Source organism: Thalassophryne amazonica, chromosome 19, assembly GCF_902500255.1.
Source record: "Thalassophryne amazonica chromosome 19, fThaAma1.1, whole genome shotgun sequence".
In the NCBI taxonomy this organism is placed as follows: Eukaryota; Metazoa; Chordata; class Actinopteri; order Batrachoidiformes; family Batrachoididae; genus Thalassophryne; species Thalassophryne amazonica.
In genome coordinates this window covers 42316884-42335413 of record NC_047121.1, presented here as the reverse complement: position 1 = coordinate 42335413, position 18530 = coordinate 42316884, and the positions used below count along the sequence as shown (strand labels likewise).

Genomic DNA, 18530 nt, shown 5'->3' with positions numbered 1-18530 from the left:
ACCAAATGAAGTGCCTAAAAATTTAACAGTTAATTTTAAAATTAGAATTAAATTAGCATTTGCTTGACAAATTATATTTCTTGAAATATACTCAATTTGTTTTATAAATGTCAATCAAAAATATTTGTAAAGGACTAATATAGTTAATATTTTTGGTTACATTTACCAAGACCATCAAGTATATTTAAGTGATTTCACTGCTTTTTAATTTAATCTATATTTTTAAGTGTAAAAATGTTTCACCAAGAAAACTGAGGAGAATACAGTAACAGTTTTTAGAGTGACAGTGAAAATAGAGACTTGTTGGACCAACATAAAGTGCTTCAGTTGGTAACACTCAAATTAATCAGGTTGATCCAAATTAACAAGAAGTAATACTGTAGTTACTGTAACTTTTTAAGTCAATTTGGACAAACTTTACTGATTGGAGTGAAGCAGTTTACTTACATTTTCTTTCTTTTTTCAGTGTAGCTGTTTCAGAATAATTACAAATCAGCCAGAAAGGAAGCATGGACTTTTTTTTCTTAGTATCATCATTTATTTAATTGGTTTGAGGGGAAAAAAAGAAAGGTTTTTCAGCATCTGTGAAGTTTGTAACAGTTTAAACAAACAGCACCAGTGGTACAAACCAGAGTAGAATTAGTACAACAGATATTCCCGATTATATAGACTTTTTATTTTATACTGCATTAATGAGCTCCAGTGTTGCTTCTCTTGTGTAGTAGGTTAGATCTTTTCATCTTTTACATATTCAGCAGGCGAGACAAAAGGCACAACTATGTTTTATTTAACAAAAAAAAAAAAGAAAAAAAAAAAAAGAGACTTTTGTAATACAGCAGAAAATCCAGAATTTTGTACATCAGATCCAACATAGTCATGAATATCTGCTCTACTCGTTCTCACTCTGCATTGCTTTTGATATGATGAGGTCAAAAACCACCGTCTGATGAGGAGAACGTAATCCAGTCGGTGTGTTTATTGTGGAGCTGTGCTGTGCAGAAGGTGAAAAAGAGTAAAGCAGGTTATGAAAATGAGAGGAAAATGATGTCTATGTGTGTGTGTGTGTGTGTGTGAGAAATACATTTTACAGCACAGGATTCTGTGTGTCAAGTACAGCCGATGATTAACATGTGATCACTTCCTTAAACATGTCAGAAAAAAAATAGATGATTTCTTCATAGCACATTAATTCAATAATAACTTTATGGCAGTTCTTTACACTACACTGATTTCTGCCAACTGCTTATTGGTAGCAGTAATATGTATATATGTGTGTGTGTGTGTGTGTGTGTGTACTCCTTCCTACAGTGGCTATCACTGCCAGTGACACTTTCAAAATAATGCTCAAGGGTCACTAGAGGAAATCTGACCACACCAAATATACGATTTGCACCAAACTGTATAGTGTAATGTACACCACACCAAATGTGAGAAAGCAGTGAACCAAAGCCTGAAGCTGCACAAACTAAGGGAAAGCAGCACACACACACACATGCACACACACATGCACACACACAAAATGTATAATACAGCCAGGCTGCCAATTAGGGCAGTAATGACTGTGGGAAAAGTGTACACTGTGTTACATACAGTAACTGAGACTCTATGCTTAATAGCACCCAGTTGTTCAGTGCCAGAGACGGACCCTGTGGAGTGAAATTTGGGAGGTGGGAGTTGCTGGATGGGTGGCGGGGGTAGGTTACATTTATGCAAAAAGGTAAAAAAATAAAGAAAAAAGAGCATCGAACTAGGCTGCAGGGCAGAAAGCTGCTGTTTTGTACAATATGATTTTTTGCTTTCCTGGAGAATAAACCCGAGAGCTGGGTATATGTGAGCAAAACTCTTGACAACAACTGTTAGAAATGCCAATGGGAAAGTGACATTCTAATCAGTCTTATTTATTTAAACAAAACCTATTTTACGACATATAAGACACGCTGTCCACATTGTAAAACCTGATAAATCAGAGCAAATCAAACATTTTGAGGCATCTGGTTACCTCATGTCAATTATGTAAAGTTAACTTAAAATAATAATTAAAAAAAGTAAAATGAACTTGGTAGATTACTGTTGACATATTAATTTTAAGCACATTGCACTCATTCATAATAGTCCACCAATTTATTTAAATTGCTAAATGTATTTTTTAAAAATAATTCAACCATCAGAACATACTTTGTTAAAGAAAACTTCATTTTATTATTATTATTTATTATTTTGAAGTGTATTGCACTCATTCAAAATATTAAATATGATCAACTGTGACAAGTTAGTGTTGAATAAATGTAATATTTTAATATATTATGCTCATTCATAAGATTCCACCAATTTATTTAAAATACAACCATCAGCACTGGGTGCTTTATTGGGAAAGGGGCAAATTATGGCCTGTAATGAGGTATAAACAAATTAAATGAAGTGAACTGGTGAGATAGGTCTGGCATTTCTGTTTCTGATATAGACTGCAGGTATGGTGCTCTGTGCACACTTGATCCTGCCTGATCTCAGAAGTGAAGCAGAACAGGTTCTGATCAGTATTTGTCTGGAGACCACCAGGAGTTGTGCGTGTTTCTCCAAGTACACCTGGAGTTGTGTCAGGAAGGGCAACTAATCGTTTAAAATCTGATCAGATTGGGTTGTGGTCCTCAAGGCCACCCCTCCAACCTTTAATGTTGTGAGATGGGAGCATTTGCCAGATGTTTTCATTTGTAGACAAACAGAGCAGGTGGAGCAGGTTGTCCACAGCTCAAAAGATCATGGGATCGATCTCCAACTGCTTCTCTATGTGAAATTATTCAAAGTAAGTTTTGATGGTTGGCTTATTTGTATGAAATAAAAAGGCTTGAAGTAACCGGCTCCTCCAAATGTTTGACTTGAACTAACTTGTCAGGTTTTACAGTGTTGAATCCACCAGACTCTCAAAAACAAACATTAAAATCTGTAATTCCACCAGATTTCACTGTCTGCTTTGGCGTAATATAAACTGAGCAAAACATCCAAATCAACACATAGATTTGGTCAAACATCCCATGACACCAGATCCTTTTACTATCTGGATTTGCAAATCCAAATATACTGAAAAGAAATGTGATTGTTGCACAGTCAGGTTTTGTATTTGCAAATCCTGGATCAGCAAAATTAGTGAGTTTTGCAAATTGGCTTCTTGCAGACTGATCTGGCCTCTGGTTTGGGTCAGTGGCAGAAGAGAAGTAACGCAAAGGTCAATATTTCAAATAATATATGGAATATAAGATAGTGTATTGCATCTGTGATTTGAATCTACATAAATACTTTGGTATTGTGTATTTTTGTGTATAGTGACAATATGTTCTCCTGTGAAGTCTGAAATAAGATGTCAACCTTTAAAGCACGCATTATTATAATATTTGACATGCTGACGAATATAAAAGAAATCTGGGTGATTGTTTAAAACACTTCAGAATATTTGATTTAATTGTGTCATCTGCAGAATGTTGCAGTTCTCAAGGATGATTTAATATTTTGTTCTACATTTTTTGAAGCTGGTCATGTACAAGATCAAATTTGCTTTTATGGACAAATGTATTTTAGTATTTTTTCAACGTGAGTATCGTGTTTTGAATAATTTCATGGTGGTGGTATTTTGTAGTTTGTTTTGATGGTTTTTTGTTGCGTTTCTGCACATCCCTGGTCTTATATGTCAGAACATTCCACTAAAATTCCATTTCACGGTGCTTTTGTCTTCTTTCTGACCTCAGTTGACCGTCACACCCGCCTACAGTCTTCTTCACACGTGTTCCTGCTTTCATGCTTTATTTCAACATATCTGATGTGTGTTTGTTGTCCATGTTTTGGACGGTGTGTTCAGATCATCTACACCTTTAACTGAAGGACAGCGTTGTCAACTTTATATATCGTTTCCAACAGCTATAACTTATGTCAAGAACACTGTTAAAATTAAAAATTTGATAAAACTTAAAAGCATAAGGCGCCAGCTGTACAGATATTTTTTTAACATTTTAAACATTTTGATTTGGATCAACTCCAAATTGCTAGCTACATTTATTTAAAAATAGTGTGTTGAAAAATGAGCTATTATATTTCTGCAGATTGTTTAGACACCTTTGTGATACAAACTCACTCTGATCCTTATACACAGTAAATTTTGCAGAGTAAAATTTACTCTGCTGAGATAACATTTGGTCCCAGTCCAAGTAGAGTTAAATATACTCTATCACAGTGCTAAATCAACTCTTATTGGAGTAGAAACACTTGATTTGACAAGGCGGTAGAGCTGATTTCACTCTATAATAGAGTGTGTTTTACTCTATTTAGACTGGGACCAAATGTTATCCTGGCAGAGTAAATTTTATGTACGGTTTGGAAAAAGACTGATTTGGAGATTCCCGCCTTGCTTCGTGTCTAAGTCAAGTTTTCACAGACATATCACCTCTTTTTTTCAAACCCTTAATTATCAGTATTTTACTGTATTTGTGAAAATTCTCTTCTGTAAAATCTAACGGTATTGTACAGTTTTTGGTAATACGGTTTTTCTTTGTTTAATCTAGTCATTTGTAAAGTCTATAATGGTATATGATTGTTTTAACATATTTGTACTGTTAAATTCACAGTTCATTTTACACATTATTGCTATAAATTAAACATTCTAATCCAATTTACTTTTGTTCCACAAATCTGATTGGTTAATCGTGTGAGATTTTAGACTATAAAATATCGCCTTGACGCTGGCAAAATATTTGACCGTTTCACATTTGACGTATTACTCCGCGCCCTGACCGCATTACTACGCAGATATCAATAATGGTGCTGTCAGCTGAGAGCGAGAGAAACTAGTGCAACGACGACAATGCGGAAATGGGTGAATTTAAGTTGCCATACAAAAATGTTGATGTGGATTCTGATACAGAATTACTCAATGCAGTTGACGAGATGGAGAATTCTGTGGGTCTGCTCACAGAATTTCCAGTTTGGCATGAAGATGCTGTTGCTACAATATGCTTTGACAAGCCGACCACACCCTGTCACAACTTATAGAAAAATAAACCCTGCAAACAATGGAATTGGTTTAGAATGGGAATAACCCCCTTGTGTCTGATGATTTGCGGATGTTAATGCTGGATTAAGGTCACAAATATCCATTTTACTGGCTCCACTAATGCGTTGACGGTAAAACTCAATTTGTGACCTTAAAATACAGCATTGTCAAGGTATCAAGGGGTCTTTATTAGCCCCTCAGGGGCAATTTGTTGTGCAGCCACAAATCATCAGACACAAGGGAGTTATTCCCTAATTATTACTCCATTGTTTTTCTTTTTACGTTTTTTTTTTAATGTCGTGATTTCACAGGATTTCACCGTTAATTTCACAGACTTTTTTTTTTTTTTTTTTTTACAGTGTAGGGGTGCAGCCTGTTCCTGCATAGAAATCCAATTATAGACTAGAATGGATTTATATAACTAAATAAAACAGACACGTGTCAAACTAACTCAAACAGGATTAGTGCAAAGGAGATCTGCAGTGTTGCAACCCCTGATGCAACTAATATCTTCAGAATGTGTGCGTTAACTTGTTTTAGTGTTCTCAGCTTTTTCGTTTTAACAGTGTCATAGGCAGAGATGGACATGTTGATGAGGTGTGCTGACATTGTCAGTCATTCGTGCTGATTATCGTCATATCGACTCTAATTTTTTTTAATAGTGGACATGCTGTCATCGAGTCACCCTGAAACCTGCCATCGTGCATGACACCTGTCCTTTATCTTTCACTTCAACATTGCCGTACCATCGCCATCATTTACATTGGGATGATGCAAACTGATGTTTAATGTGGAGTCCACCCTGAATAATCAGTCATCATATTTGGATTGGCCAACAATCTGTCACAAATGTGAGCAAACCTGCAAATTGTACACGCTGTAAAATCAACTAGCGGTGGTCAACACATACTTGAAGGAAGTCATACTTAATATGACTGGCCGGCCTGGTTGAGTCCTACGTACCGGCTCGGGCCCTGCGTTCACAGGGTGCAGGCCTATTGTGTGTCCCTAGGGTGAAAAAAAAGTCAGCGGGTTACAGAGCCTTCTGTCACCGCGCCCCAGCTCTGTGGGATGATCTGCCTACGCAGATCTGACAATCAGACTCTGTGGAGACTTTTAAGACCAGATTGAAGACACACTTTTTCCCCCGTTTTATCATGTCTTTTATTCCTTTTATTTATTTTATGTTTTCATTTTTTATTGTGTTTTTAATCTTAATTCATTTTTTTTCTGCCTTTTAAATGATGTTTGTGAAGTGCCTTGAGGTGACTAGTTGTGATTTGGCGCTATATAAATTAATAAATTTGAATATCAGACTGTGACTTTACCTAAAATATATATGTGCATTAGCATGTTTTTACTGTTGCATCACAAAGCAAAAACAAGTGTTAAAATCTCAGAGAGTCAGGTATTTCAGAGCTGGTTTTAGATCTTGAAGTGTTATTATAGCACCCTGTTCTCCACAAGGTTAGAGTTATTTGTCGGAATTGATCATATCAGTGTTTCTCAACTTTATACAAGTGTTTTGAACCCTGTCATGAGTTGCGTTCTTCCTCTTAACCAGAAGGTTTGTTGTGTGGCTGGGGGGGCCTGGCTGCCTTTTGTTTCTGTTTTCTGTCCTGTCTTTTGTTTTTCCTTCCAGGTGGCTTGCATTTGGAACATGGTGGCATTTAAGACTGGAGTACACAGTGTGTATTTGCCAGAGACTCGACCTTGTGACCAGACGGGTGAGATCGTCGTCTCGGGAGCCATCTCATCATCAGTGGATGCAGAGAACGTCCAGGTTTGATGCATGGTCTGTGAAAGAGGAGGGGGTGAGGTCTCACGCTCGTCAGCACACTTCCAGAGGTACGTTAGATTTTGTGACTAACATTTATACAGTCAGTAAATGTGGTGTCCCTCACACCTTATTATATTGAGCTGTATGTTGGTCGTGTAATCAGCTTCCACTGCTGTGGAGTTTTGTGAACTGGATGTTCCATGCCTGCAGGGTGGGAAGCTGATTAGTAATTAAGCCAGGAAGTGTTTGCTGTTTGTGCACCTTTGAGCGTTCTCTCTGTGTGTTGAGTGTGGACTCACATAATGATTCCTTCTTTCACAGACTCGGTTTGTTGCGGCCACCTGGGGGGTGTCGGCGGGGTCCTTGGGTCCGAATTGGTTCTGGCTCCGGACCGTTGGCGCTGCTGGGAGCGCACCGCAAAACCACCACGCCAGACCGCACACTTTTATATTTTTTCACAGCACTGTTATGTTCATTAAACTCTGTTATCCTTTGTACCGTGCTCTGCTTATTTTATACTGGGTCCTTCAAACGCTGGTCGGTTCTCCGGGCTGTGTCCGACACATAACAAGGTTGGGAGTTCAAACTCAAACTGAGGTTTTTGTTCGTGCTAATCCTGTGATCAAGGCCCAAAAATTACACTTTTAAAAACAAAAAGTGTTAGATTACTCTCTGTAATGTTCAAAATGACACTGTTGAGGTTAAAATCTGAATTTTGATGTTTCAATCTGAATGTTTTTCTCTTTGGATATTTTAATTTAACTCTTAGAAAAGTGTTAAAATGATCTTAACTCTAACTGACCTTTGTGCTGTGTAGTTTTGCTCAGTACATGATAAAGATTTGTGCATATTTTAATGTTTATTTCCTACAAAATCGTTGTTTATAAGGACACAACGTCTATTAATAACCTCATTAAGCTTTTACTTCTTTCACATTCTATTTCCTACCCTTTCTGTCCAGTGTTTACCATATGGCACGCCAGAAGAAGACCCCAGTCTGAGGAGGGCACAATGGAAGAGAAAACAAGCACAAAAATCCAAGCAGGCGGAGTGACACAGATGGCTGGGAAAGATGGCGGGCCATGAGGGCGGAGACTGACGGGTGAGGTGGAAGGTGATGCATTGGATGTCTTCCTCGTGCTCCATCAGCAGAAGCCTGTGGCGGAGAACACACAATGAGCAGCTGCAGCAGAAATACTAGTAAAACAATTTGCACACACACATTGTGCTCACCTTCACACTCGAAGGCTTGCAGCATGGTGGTGTATGTGGGCCCCAGCCAAGAAGTGTAGCTACCCAGAACCCTCTGCAGGTGGTGGGTGGAATCACTGAAGAGCAGATCGGCTTCGCTGTAGCGCACTGAGCTGAACAGGCGGAAACCCTCTGTAGCATTGCCAAACGCGTTCTGCAGGGGAAAGTGTGTGACAGTGTGTCAGGCTTGATAAAGTCTGTAGCCAGAGGGATCAGTAAGGTCATCATCACATCCCCCACGCAGTCAGTAAGAGTGATCACACACATATAAACACAGCCTCCACAAATACACACACACACACCTGTAAGCGATCTAAGTACTTCCAGACGCGACACTTGTCCTCCATGCGTACCACCACAGCGTTAGTGGGCACGGCTGCCAAGTGGCACCGCACGTACTCGTGTAGTCCAGCCTCAGTTCCATCCGGACACAAAAGCTTTAAGTCCTCCAGCTCCATATCCAGGGCCCAAGATTCCTGGTTCTTACCTGGGCAGGTTGAGAGGACAGGAGGTACATTCAGAAGAATTTGTCACAAAAAAATTGTTTTATAAGAGTAACAGTGGATCTTAGTGGCCACCAGAACCCTGCGATCACAAGCATTCAAAAGCCCAACTTCACATTATTAACATTAATGTCACATGCTCATATTTAAACTAACATTGAAAGGAATTACTGCCAATTAATTTATTAAAAGATGACAACATGACCCAGAATAGGATGTTCACTGATCCTCACCCGTATCTTACACAATCCAAATGTTCACAGCTGAATACACAGCAGTGTTTATGGACCTACTGATAGAAATTTTGCAGACTCACTCACTGACTTTTGCTATATACAGGATATACGGTGTGTGTGTGTGTGTGTGTATATATATATATATCAAATGTTTTAGGCCCCTAGAGGTTTGTTAAAAATGTTTTTTTTTTCTCTTTATTAAAAGAATATCTACGTATTCCTACAAAAGTCTAGTGTGACATATTTTTCTTTTTCATTGGAGAAAATAAACAATTTCAATTTCAGAAGTTCATTTTCAATGAATGCAAGAATGACTTCTTTCCTGACATAAATATAATTGCCAGTGATTCAAAAATAATAATAAAAAGATCTTTTTTACTGACATGAACACAGTTGCCACTGATTAAAAATAATAATTACATGTGCCAAGGATGTAATAAAATCATTGGCATTTATTTATTTATTTGTCAGTCTGTTAGCAGGATTACATCAAAACTAATGGCGGATTTTGATGACATTTTCACCACAGATAGCTATTAAGTCGTGGAAGACTCCATTGAATTTTGGAGGTGATCTGGATTCAGATTGGGGGATGTCACAAATATTGGTTTGTTCTTGTTAAAAAAATATTTCTTTCCTGGCGTACATGCAGTTGCCAGTGATTGTTTTCAAAAAAGATGGCAAAATTCTGATTAGGTACAATTCAATTTCCTTAGAAATTGTAGGACTCTAACTAAAACATTATGATATTTTATCACTTAAAAGAAACTGTATGTTTTAAAGACAAGACCTGGTCATTTGAAAACTGACACTTAAAAAAAAAAAATTAAATAAAAACATTAGTAGATAGGTGATATGTCCAGGAATAGCTAAGAAGATTTTTTTTTTTTTTTTTTGCATATCTAGATTTATTTGTTTATTTGGGTGGGACCTGCATATGATTTAAATTCTGCTATTCAAAAGAACAAATTAATTTTTGTGTTTTGAGGCCTTTGCAGACTTTTGCTGTCTGAGTGTCCTGTAGTTACCTCAAAACATAACCCATGAAAATTTACTTTTTTTAATACTGCAAAATACTAATGTCCTAACATTTACCTTATTCTGCAGATTTTGTTAAAGCATTTATTTTTCTCCCCTAGCAAAAAAGTACTTTCACAAAATATGTAAAAAAAAAAAACTACTGTATTCATCAAGGTCTAACATCTTGAAATCTCAATGTTGACTTAAAGGAGTCATATCACTTTTTAACCTGTATTTTACAGTTGCATACGTAGTCATCACAGTCCCACAGTCATCTGACTGTGCAGAAAGAAAAAATGCTTTGTTTTAAGGAATTGTTGACTTCAAGATTTAATGTTGGATTTTAAGCGAGCTGGTTACGATATGTTTTCTTTTAAATTTGTATAATGCCACTCATTTAAATACATAATCAATCTTAACTTGTTTATATATATATATATATATATATATATATATATATATATATATATATATATATATATATATATATATATATATATACGTACATACATGGAGAACTGAAGCTGTCTAATGAAGCGAGCTCAGCCTCAGTTGACAGTTTTTATTTTTAATTTTCATTTAAGAATGACGCTGTATTGTTGGATGTTTCATGTTTATTTCATCGAGCATTAACAGGAAAACAAACCTGAGCCACAGTGCTGACCGTCTGTGTGTCAGTGACCTGTTTAAACTGCTCTGACTGTGGACATTTCTGTCTGTATGAGGAAGCGCGCTTCCTTTAATAGCTCTGGTGTTTGTCTGCACAGCGTGACTGCAGTAATGATCACCATTAATTTAGAATGTTGGCCAAAGCGGAGGGAAGGATGCAGCAAACACGGAATAAGGCCGCCGCCACATTGTCTGTCCTTGCTTGTTTTCTGCTCCGTCTCTCTGCAGTTGTCTGCTTTTATTTTTTCTCTTGTTCACAAAAAGATTACAGACCCAGTCTTTCAATTACAGGTCGACCTGCTGAGTAAACATATATTAACTAACACTAACTTTCTGTCTCCACAGGGAGCCGCGATGTGTTGACCCTGTGAAACATTTTATATGTCTGACAGTCAAACACACGGATTCATAGCTATACAGTAAGTTATTTTGGCTTCTCCCTTTTTCACCTGGGGGTCATCACAGCGGGTCCAGTATGGACCTTCATGTTGATTTGGCACAGGTTTTACGCCAGATGCCCTTTCTAACACACCTCCACATTACATAGACAATGGGCAAGTCTGTCCAAAATTAAACCAATTCATCTTCAACTAACACACTTACCATCCGCATTGTCAAAAACTGTCGTGTGTTTGACGAAGGCCACGTCACCGAGGTTCTCTGCTACGCACCTGATAGAAATAAATTCAATTTTCCACACATTCATTCCACAGAATCGGCAACAAGTGAATGTAAAAATTTCAAACATATCAGACCATTTGTGGATGGGTAACAGATCAAAAGCAACGTCTGTGCTTTCTGCAAAAGTTCAAACAAACTTCTATTCCCATATGAGCAGAGCAGGTGGTTCTGTGGAAAAGCAGTTGTCCTGCCAACTTAACCTCTTAGACTCCTAACGAGTAGATCATATATATATATATATATATATATATATATATATATATATATTAATATAAAAAAATCACATTCAGAAAAATGAGATTGTTCTCAACATTTTGATTTGTATCACATGTGCATTACCCTACAAGAAAGTATCTTAAAAGAGGAATTTCTTAAGGTATAGTAAAATCAAGAAAATACCCTTCGGGTTCTAAGGGTTAAAGACTGGAGTTTGATTCCAGGTGTGCTAATGTGAAGCTACCTGTCAGTGCCCTTTGGCAGAACACTTCATCTGCACTGACCCAGTCCACTCAGCTGGGTACTGATTTTGGCTAGGGAGGAACCTTGATAGTCTGCTTCATGCTACAAAAACCAGAATTAAGTACTGGCCCGAAAAGGATTTACTCTATTTCCTAATGTGTGCATTTCACAGTTGAGTGCTCCAACACGCCAAAGCATATTACTGTATATACAGAGGGAAAATGTGTGATTATTTGTGCAGTGCGTGACTGAACTCAGAGATGATGAAAACTTTTACGTTTTAGAAGTTCAAACAATTAAAAAAATATTTGAATTACTGTATTTTCCAGAGTATAAGTCGCACCAGAGTATGGGTTGCACTTACTGACAAAGGCCTCTTGAAAAGTTAAAACTCATATATAAATCGCACCGGAGTATAAGTCACACCTTTTTTCAGTATTATCAGCTCATTAATTTAGGATTTTTGTGCATTGTTTATGTGTACTTGTTATTATTGGAGTTTGTTTAGTGCTTCAATTCCTGTGAAAGTCCTATATATAGTAGTGTTCAGAATAATAGTAGTGCTATGTGACTAAAAAGATTAATCCAGGTTTTGAGTATATTTCTTATTGTTACATGGGAAACAAGGTGCCAGTAGATTCAGTAGATTCTCACAAATCCAACAAGACCAAGCATTCATGATATGCACACTCTTAAGGCTATGAAATTGGGCTATTAGTAAAAAAAAAAAAGTAGAAAAGGGGGTGTTCACAATAATAGTAGTGTGGCATTCAGTCAGTGAGTTTGTCAATTTTGTGGAACAAACAGGTGTGAATCAGTTGTCCCCTATTTAAGGATGAAGCCAGCACCTGTTGAACATGCTTTTCTCTTTGAAAGCCTGAGGAAAATGGGACGTTCAAGACATCGTTCAGAAGAACAGTGTAGTTTGATTAAAAAGTTGATTGGAGAGGGGAAAACTTATACGCAAGTGCAAAAAATTGTAGGCTGTTCATCTACAATGATCTCCAATGCTTTAAAATGGACAAAAAAAAAAAAAAAAACAGAGATGCATGGAAGAAAACAGAAAACAACCATCAAAATGGATAGAAGAATAACCAGAATGGCAAAGGCTCACCCACTGATCAGCTCCAGGATGATCAAAGACAGTCTGGAGTTACCTGTAAGTGCTGTGACAGTTAGAAGACACCTGTGTGAAGCTAATTTATTTGCAAGAATCCCCCGCAAAGTCCCTCTGTTAAATAAAAGACGTGCAGAAGAGGTTACAATGTGCCAAAGAACACATCAACTGGCCTAAAGAGAAACGGAGGAATATTTTGGGGACTGATGAGAGTAAAATTGTTCTTTTTGGGTCCAAGGGCCGCAGACAGTTTGTGAGACGACCCCCAAACTCTGAATTCAAGCCACAGTTCACAGTGAAGACAGTGAAGCATGGTGATGCAAGCATCATGATATGGGCATGTTTCTCCTGCTATGGTGTTGGGCCTATATATCGCATACCAGGTATCATGGATCAGTTTGGATATGTCAAAATACTTGAAGACGTCATGTTGCCTTATGCTGAAGAGGGCATGCCCTTGAAATGGGTGTTTCAACAAGACAATGACCCCAAGCACACTAGTAAACAAGCAAAATTTTGGTTCCAAACCAACAAAATTAATGCCTCGCAGATGTGAAGAAATCATGAAAAACTGTGGTTATACAACTAAATATTAGTTTAGTGATTCACAGGATTGCTAAAAATGCAGTTGAACATAATAGTTTTGAGTCTGTAGCGTCAACAGCAGATGCTACTATTATTGTGAACACCCCCTTTTCTACTTTTTTTTACTAATAGCTCAATTTCATAGCCTTAAGAGTGTGCATATCATGAATGCTTGGTCTTGTTGGATTTGTGAGAATCTACTGGTACCTTGTTTCCAATGTAACAATAAGAAATATACTCAAAACCTGGATTAATCTTTTTAGTCACATAGCACTACTATTATTCTGAACACTACTGTAAATAGTTGCCTATAATTATAACAAACTCATGTTTTTTTGGTCTGTAAGTTGCACCTGAGTATAAGTTACAGGGCCTCCCAAACTAGTAAAAAAACAAAAAACCTGCAATTTATACTCCGGAAAATACATTAATTCATTGGATTATTTATGTTAAATAAATTTATACTGTATGATGGAATAATGTATTTGAGTTTCTCATTTTGGTTGGTTGATTTTTCAGAATAATAATGGAATTATTACTGACTTAAAAAGCACACTAACATCACACAAAAGTGGGAAAAAGTTGAAAAGATATAAAGATCATTTTTTTATTCTGACAACTTACCTGAAGGAAATTTACAAATGCGTGACAAATACTTAAAATTGTTATTACATCATAAAGGTTAATTGAACACCAAGTAACAAAGTTTATTTTACTTAATTTAAGTCACTTTTGATGTTTAAAAGGTGAGTTACTTGAATGGTATATGGCCATTTTATTTACTCAAACTGAGTTATTTTCTTGTGGAAATGTTTTTTTTAATTGTTTAATCATGTTTATCTCAGAGGTTATACTCTCAAAAAATAAAAGAAATGCTGACTTTAATTAAATTAATTTTGTCAACAGGTTCCACAAAATTTTATTAGGTTATTTAAAAGTAAAAATGAACTTCTATTACTTATTTATAATAAGTAAGTAATAGTATTAACTTACTATTATAACTTACTATTACTTACTTATTTATAATAAGTAAGTAATAGTAAGTTATAATAAGTAATATAAGTAATAAGTAAGTAATAAGTAATATAAGTAATAAGTAAGTACATTTATAATAAGTATAAAGGTGTTAGAATATGGAATAATTGTGCTGATAGTATGAAATCATGTGGTTCATTGGTAGGTGTTAAAAGGCTCTATAAAAATAATGCAATTTCTCACTATAGTATGTTATGTTAAGCTAACTGTTTTTGTGGCTCGCTTTTCTTTTTTGTTTACTTGCACATCATATATTTGACTGTTCTGCTCTGTTCTGTTCAGTTATGTTATTTTCTGATTGTTATCTTGTTTTGAGTGTACTTAACTGTGTATAGTAACTGGTGTACGGGGTGGGCGTTTATAAGCTTTTGCTTCAGCCCATGCCCTTTTGGCCGCACCCAGTTTGGGAAATTGTTTGAGTTATTGTTGTATTTTCTTTTGTTTTTTGATTTGTTATGTTAGTAAGAGTTTATGTTGGTATTTTGTTCATGTGTGTGCTGAATAAACTTATTCATTATAATGACAGTAAACAAAACTTATTCAGCCTCATAGCAAAATTGAACAATGTTAAAATTAAAGAGCACCATCTTGGCATCATAGAAGTGGACTTGAATTTTTTTTTTCCCCAAGCATGAGCACACATTTTAATTTTACAAGTATGTCTACATGTGTCTGTATTATGTGAAACATTTCTTCTTAACCCTCAAGCGACCAAGTGGGGTCATTTATGACCCCGGGCATATATTTTTGTGCACAATTTTTCTCATTTTAATCGGAAAAACGTTTTGTCCTGCATTTGTTCATAGAATTTTACAAGGGTCGGACAATCCACGTGGCAAGTATAATCCACACTTGTGCGTCGATTTATGAGGTTTTCGACAATATAGCTTCAGATGGGATTGTAATTTGCCAACTCTAATCATTATATTTTACTGTTTTGTGGGGAAACATGGCCAACAGACCGAGAATAGCAAGATTTACAGCTGCACAAGCATTGAGACTGAGACTTAATGCCCAGAGTGAGGATGAAAAGGATATAGGACAAATATATTAGACAGTGAAACAAATATGAAGAACCCTAAAACAATCATTTACGCAAAGGTAGTCCAATATAAAGTCAGTGGGGTCATAAATAACCCCACTTGGTCATATTAGTTGCTAAAATAGCTTGTTCGCTTGAGGGTTAATGAATGAAAGCAACTTGCTGTTGTAGTTGTTATATTTTCTGTGAGGTGACCAGGCCTGGCTGAACTCTGGGCTCAATGCGTCCTGTTGTACCTCAGGGCCCCGGCCTCGCCATAGTGCCGCTCCCTGTGGTTGTTGGCACAGATGTGTCTGTCGTTGTCATCTCCTATGCAGGCCTCGCACAGGTTCTTGGGGTTGTTGCCTCTGGGGTCATGCTGGGGGTCTTTGACCCCCGGCACGCAGCTGTAACCGAAGAAATTGCCAACCACTGGTGAAAGAGACAAAGAATGACAGCGTGTGTGGAAAGTCTCTAACGCAGACAAATGCACACACCCAGGCCTGGTGCCTGGCTCACCTCTGGGGAAGTTGCACAGCTCTCCCACACTGATCTGGGAGGTGTTGACCAGGTAGCCAATGGGAACAGTCCAGCCCACTGTGGTGCGTATCCCGGGGTGGCAGGAACTACGCTCATGCATCTCCAGCAGGGACAGATCTGAGGAGGACCGACGTGCCATCGCCACCACATAGTAGCTGATGCCATCTGGAGGGAGAAACAGCGTGAGGTTTAATGTGCAACTGCTGAGGTTTTGGTGGGTTTTCTGACTTACCCATGCCGTTGTGGGACTCTCCTGCAGCCAGCTCCAGGCCGTAGCACAAACCAGCAGCGTAGATGTCATCTGCAAACATGGAGGCTGCATCTGCTGTCCCATTCTGAGAACAACAAGGATATAAACGCTGCACATTTGTGCTTCAGAAGACAACAGAAAATGTGTGGAGCATGTTATCACTTCCATGAAGCACCAGGGAAAATGTTGCGATGCTGTGTGCACATTTTTTATACGAATTCCATTAGCCTAAAGCACCATCACAGTGCAGATGAAATTAAACAATCAAGATATGACTGTAGTGTGGACTTTCGGGGGGTGAGAAGACAAATATATTGCACTAAATATTTAGGAATTATATATACATTATTATTATATTATACTATACACAGTCGCTCCATTATCAGAAACTGGCAGTGACTGGGCAATAATTCTAAATATGAGGAATGAATGATTCCATTAACAGCCAGGTTTCTGCAGGAGATGGATACATGAACACTTTCAAGTCACTGAATATGTCGTGGACTTAATTTATATCAGTTATTAAGAAATGCCAACAGTATGGTACATCTGTCCAGAGTAGGCAGTTCTCAAAAAGTAAGTGGCTGTGCAAGAAAGAGATTTGTGAGGGAAGCCACCAAGACACCTAGTCAACTAGTTTGGTTTCTGCAGGAGATGGATACATGAACACTTTCAAGTCACTGAATATGTCGTGGACTTAATTTACATCAGTTATTAAGAAATGCCAACAGTATGGTACATCTGTCCAGAGTAGGCAGTTCTCAAAAAGTAAGTGGCTGTGCAAGAAAGAGATTTGTGAGGGAAGCCACCAAGACACCTAGTCAACTAGTTAGGTTTCTGCAGGAGATGGATACATGAACACTTTCAAGTCACTGAATATGTCGTGGACTTAATTTACATCACTCATTAAGAAATGCCAACAGTATTGTACTGATTGAAGCCACCAAGACACCTAATCCACTCTGGAGTATTAGACTTCTTTGGCCGTGACTGGAGAAACGAAACAAAGTACAACTTTTGTCTGTTGCACCACCAGTTATACAGCTTCATGGGGGAGTGGAACAAAGAAGGGTTTTCATGCAGGTCTCCCATGTGCCTTCTGGCAAACTATAGATGAAATTTCACATCTGCTTTTGAAGATAATCTTTATAATAAAGATGTATAATTCAGGCAATGGATTTATGGCATGCTGAGCAGGATTGTTAGGCATATGTTCAGTTCAATACTTTTCCAAAATTACTTTTCAAAGGAGGCATGCCGATATACTCCGTGCTCATTTTTTTTTCCCATAAAATTTAGTGATAATTTTTTTTAATGTCAAAGACTACATGTACAGCGTCTATTACAATACTTATGTATACTGTGAAAACAGTGGAGTTATTCAAGTCAATTCATGAATAATTAACATTAAATCTACTTCTGAGAAATTATACCATGATGAAATTGAAAATATTTGTTTTCTAAATACTTTCTGTAAAATCCCAATAATGTTTTATATTAGTCTAGAATTGCAGTTGCAATAAAACTTAAAATAATAATTTTCATGAATGAAGGCTGAGAAATACCTTAATTTTGTCCATACAGTCCCTGGTGTTCAAACCGCGGACACATTGCAGTGTTCCTTTTATATTCCGAGCTGTGGCATTCCCAGCCAGATCCAAACATTTCTGCTCCTCACCGTCTGACACCACACACCAGGACACTGAACAAAACAGGGGGAAAAAAAGGAAGCAAATTCAAATTAAATATGTTAAGAACTTCAGACTAGAATAACATCGTAAACGTGCACATCAGGAAAACATGTGTGATCCCTGTTCAACATGATTTTTGATGCTCATAAAGATGTATATTTGCAGGCTGCAGGACAGACCTGTTGTTTTGGGATTGGGGACACAGCTGACAGAAAGGAGAGACAGAAGAAGGAGGAGCACTGCAGGCAGTCTTCTCTCTACACGCTCCATGTCCACTCTGCTAGACAACCTGCTCTGGTCCATCTCTAATGCAACAGGTGGATTTGAGAAGCAGAAAAAAATATATAAATAAAAAAATCCCTCTGTTATCCCATCCAGCTCTTATAACCTGAAGCAGAAAGAGGAGGAGAGGGGGTAAAAGGTGGGAAAAGGGTGGGGGAGAGAGACAAAAAAAGTAGAAGAAAGTTACTCCTCCATTCCTTCCTCTTAAAGTAAAGCCTTAATCCTTCATCTCATGACACCAGTATAGCATTTCCCCTCCAATTACCCGCTGAGACCGATCCCCAAGCGGAGAGGAAGCAGGTACCGTCCTGTCCGCTCGGAGCAGCTCAGGTCACCTGGCACACGGAGTCGACCCGTGGTCTTTAATTAAATAAG

The 18530-nt window shown here is 37.5% G+C and overlaps 1 protein-coding gene and 1 long non-coding RNA gene across 2 annotated transcripts; one reads left to right on the top strand and one right to left on the bottom strand.

Moving 5' to 3' along the window:
• Positions 1-4620: 4620 nt before the first annotated feature.
• Positions 4621-14403, top strand: LOC117501188. Its single transcript, XR_004557957.1, has 3 exons — positions 4621-4742; positions 11475-11477; positions 14391-14403. It is a non-coding gene; the product is annotated as an uncharacterized LOC117501188 (long non-coding RNA).
• Positions 7623-18210, bottom strand: otomp (otolith matrix protein). The gene is made up of 9 exons (XM_034160036.1): positions 18053-18210; positions 17748-17884; positions 16165-16267; positions 15912-16097; positions 15650-15824; positions 11098-11165; positions 8369-8553; positions 8049-8220; positions 7623-7971 (listed from the first exon to the last, which is right to left on the bottom strand). Exons 1-9 carry the CDS (start codon positions 18174-18176, stop codon positions 7961-7963), a joined length of 1161 nt encoding a protein of 386 aa, XP_034015927.1. The 5' UTR covers positions 18177-18210; the 3' UTR covers positions 7623-7960.
• Positions 18211-18530: the final 320 nt, after the last annotated feature.

Bases quoted from the DNA above. Each gene is read 5' to 3' on its own strand.
- otomp (XM_034160036.1), bottom strand. From the start codon at position 18,176: ATGGACCAGAGCAGGTTGTCTAGCAGAGTGGACATGGAGCGTGTAGAG. The intron at 16,268-17,747 runs GTATTTCTCAGC...TGTTGTTCTCAG, and splicing joins ACTGTATGGACAAAATTAAG to AATGGGACAGCAGATGCAGC. The intron at 8,554-11,097 runs GTAAGTGTGTTA...CAACCTGCCCAG, and splicing joins AGTTTTTGACAATGCGGATG to GTAAGAACCAGGAATCTTGG.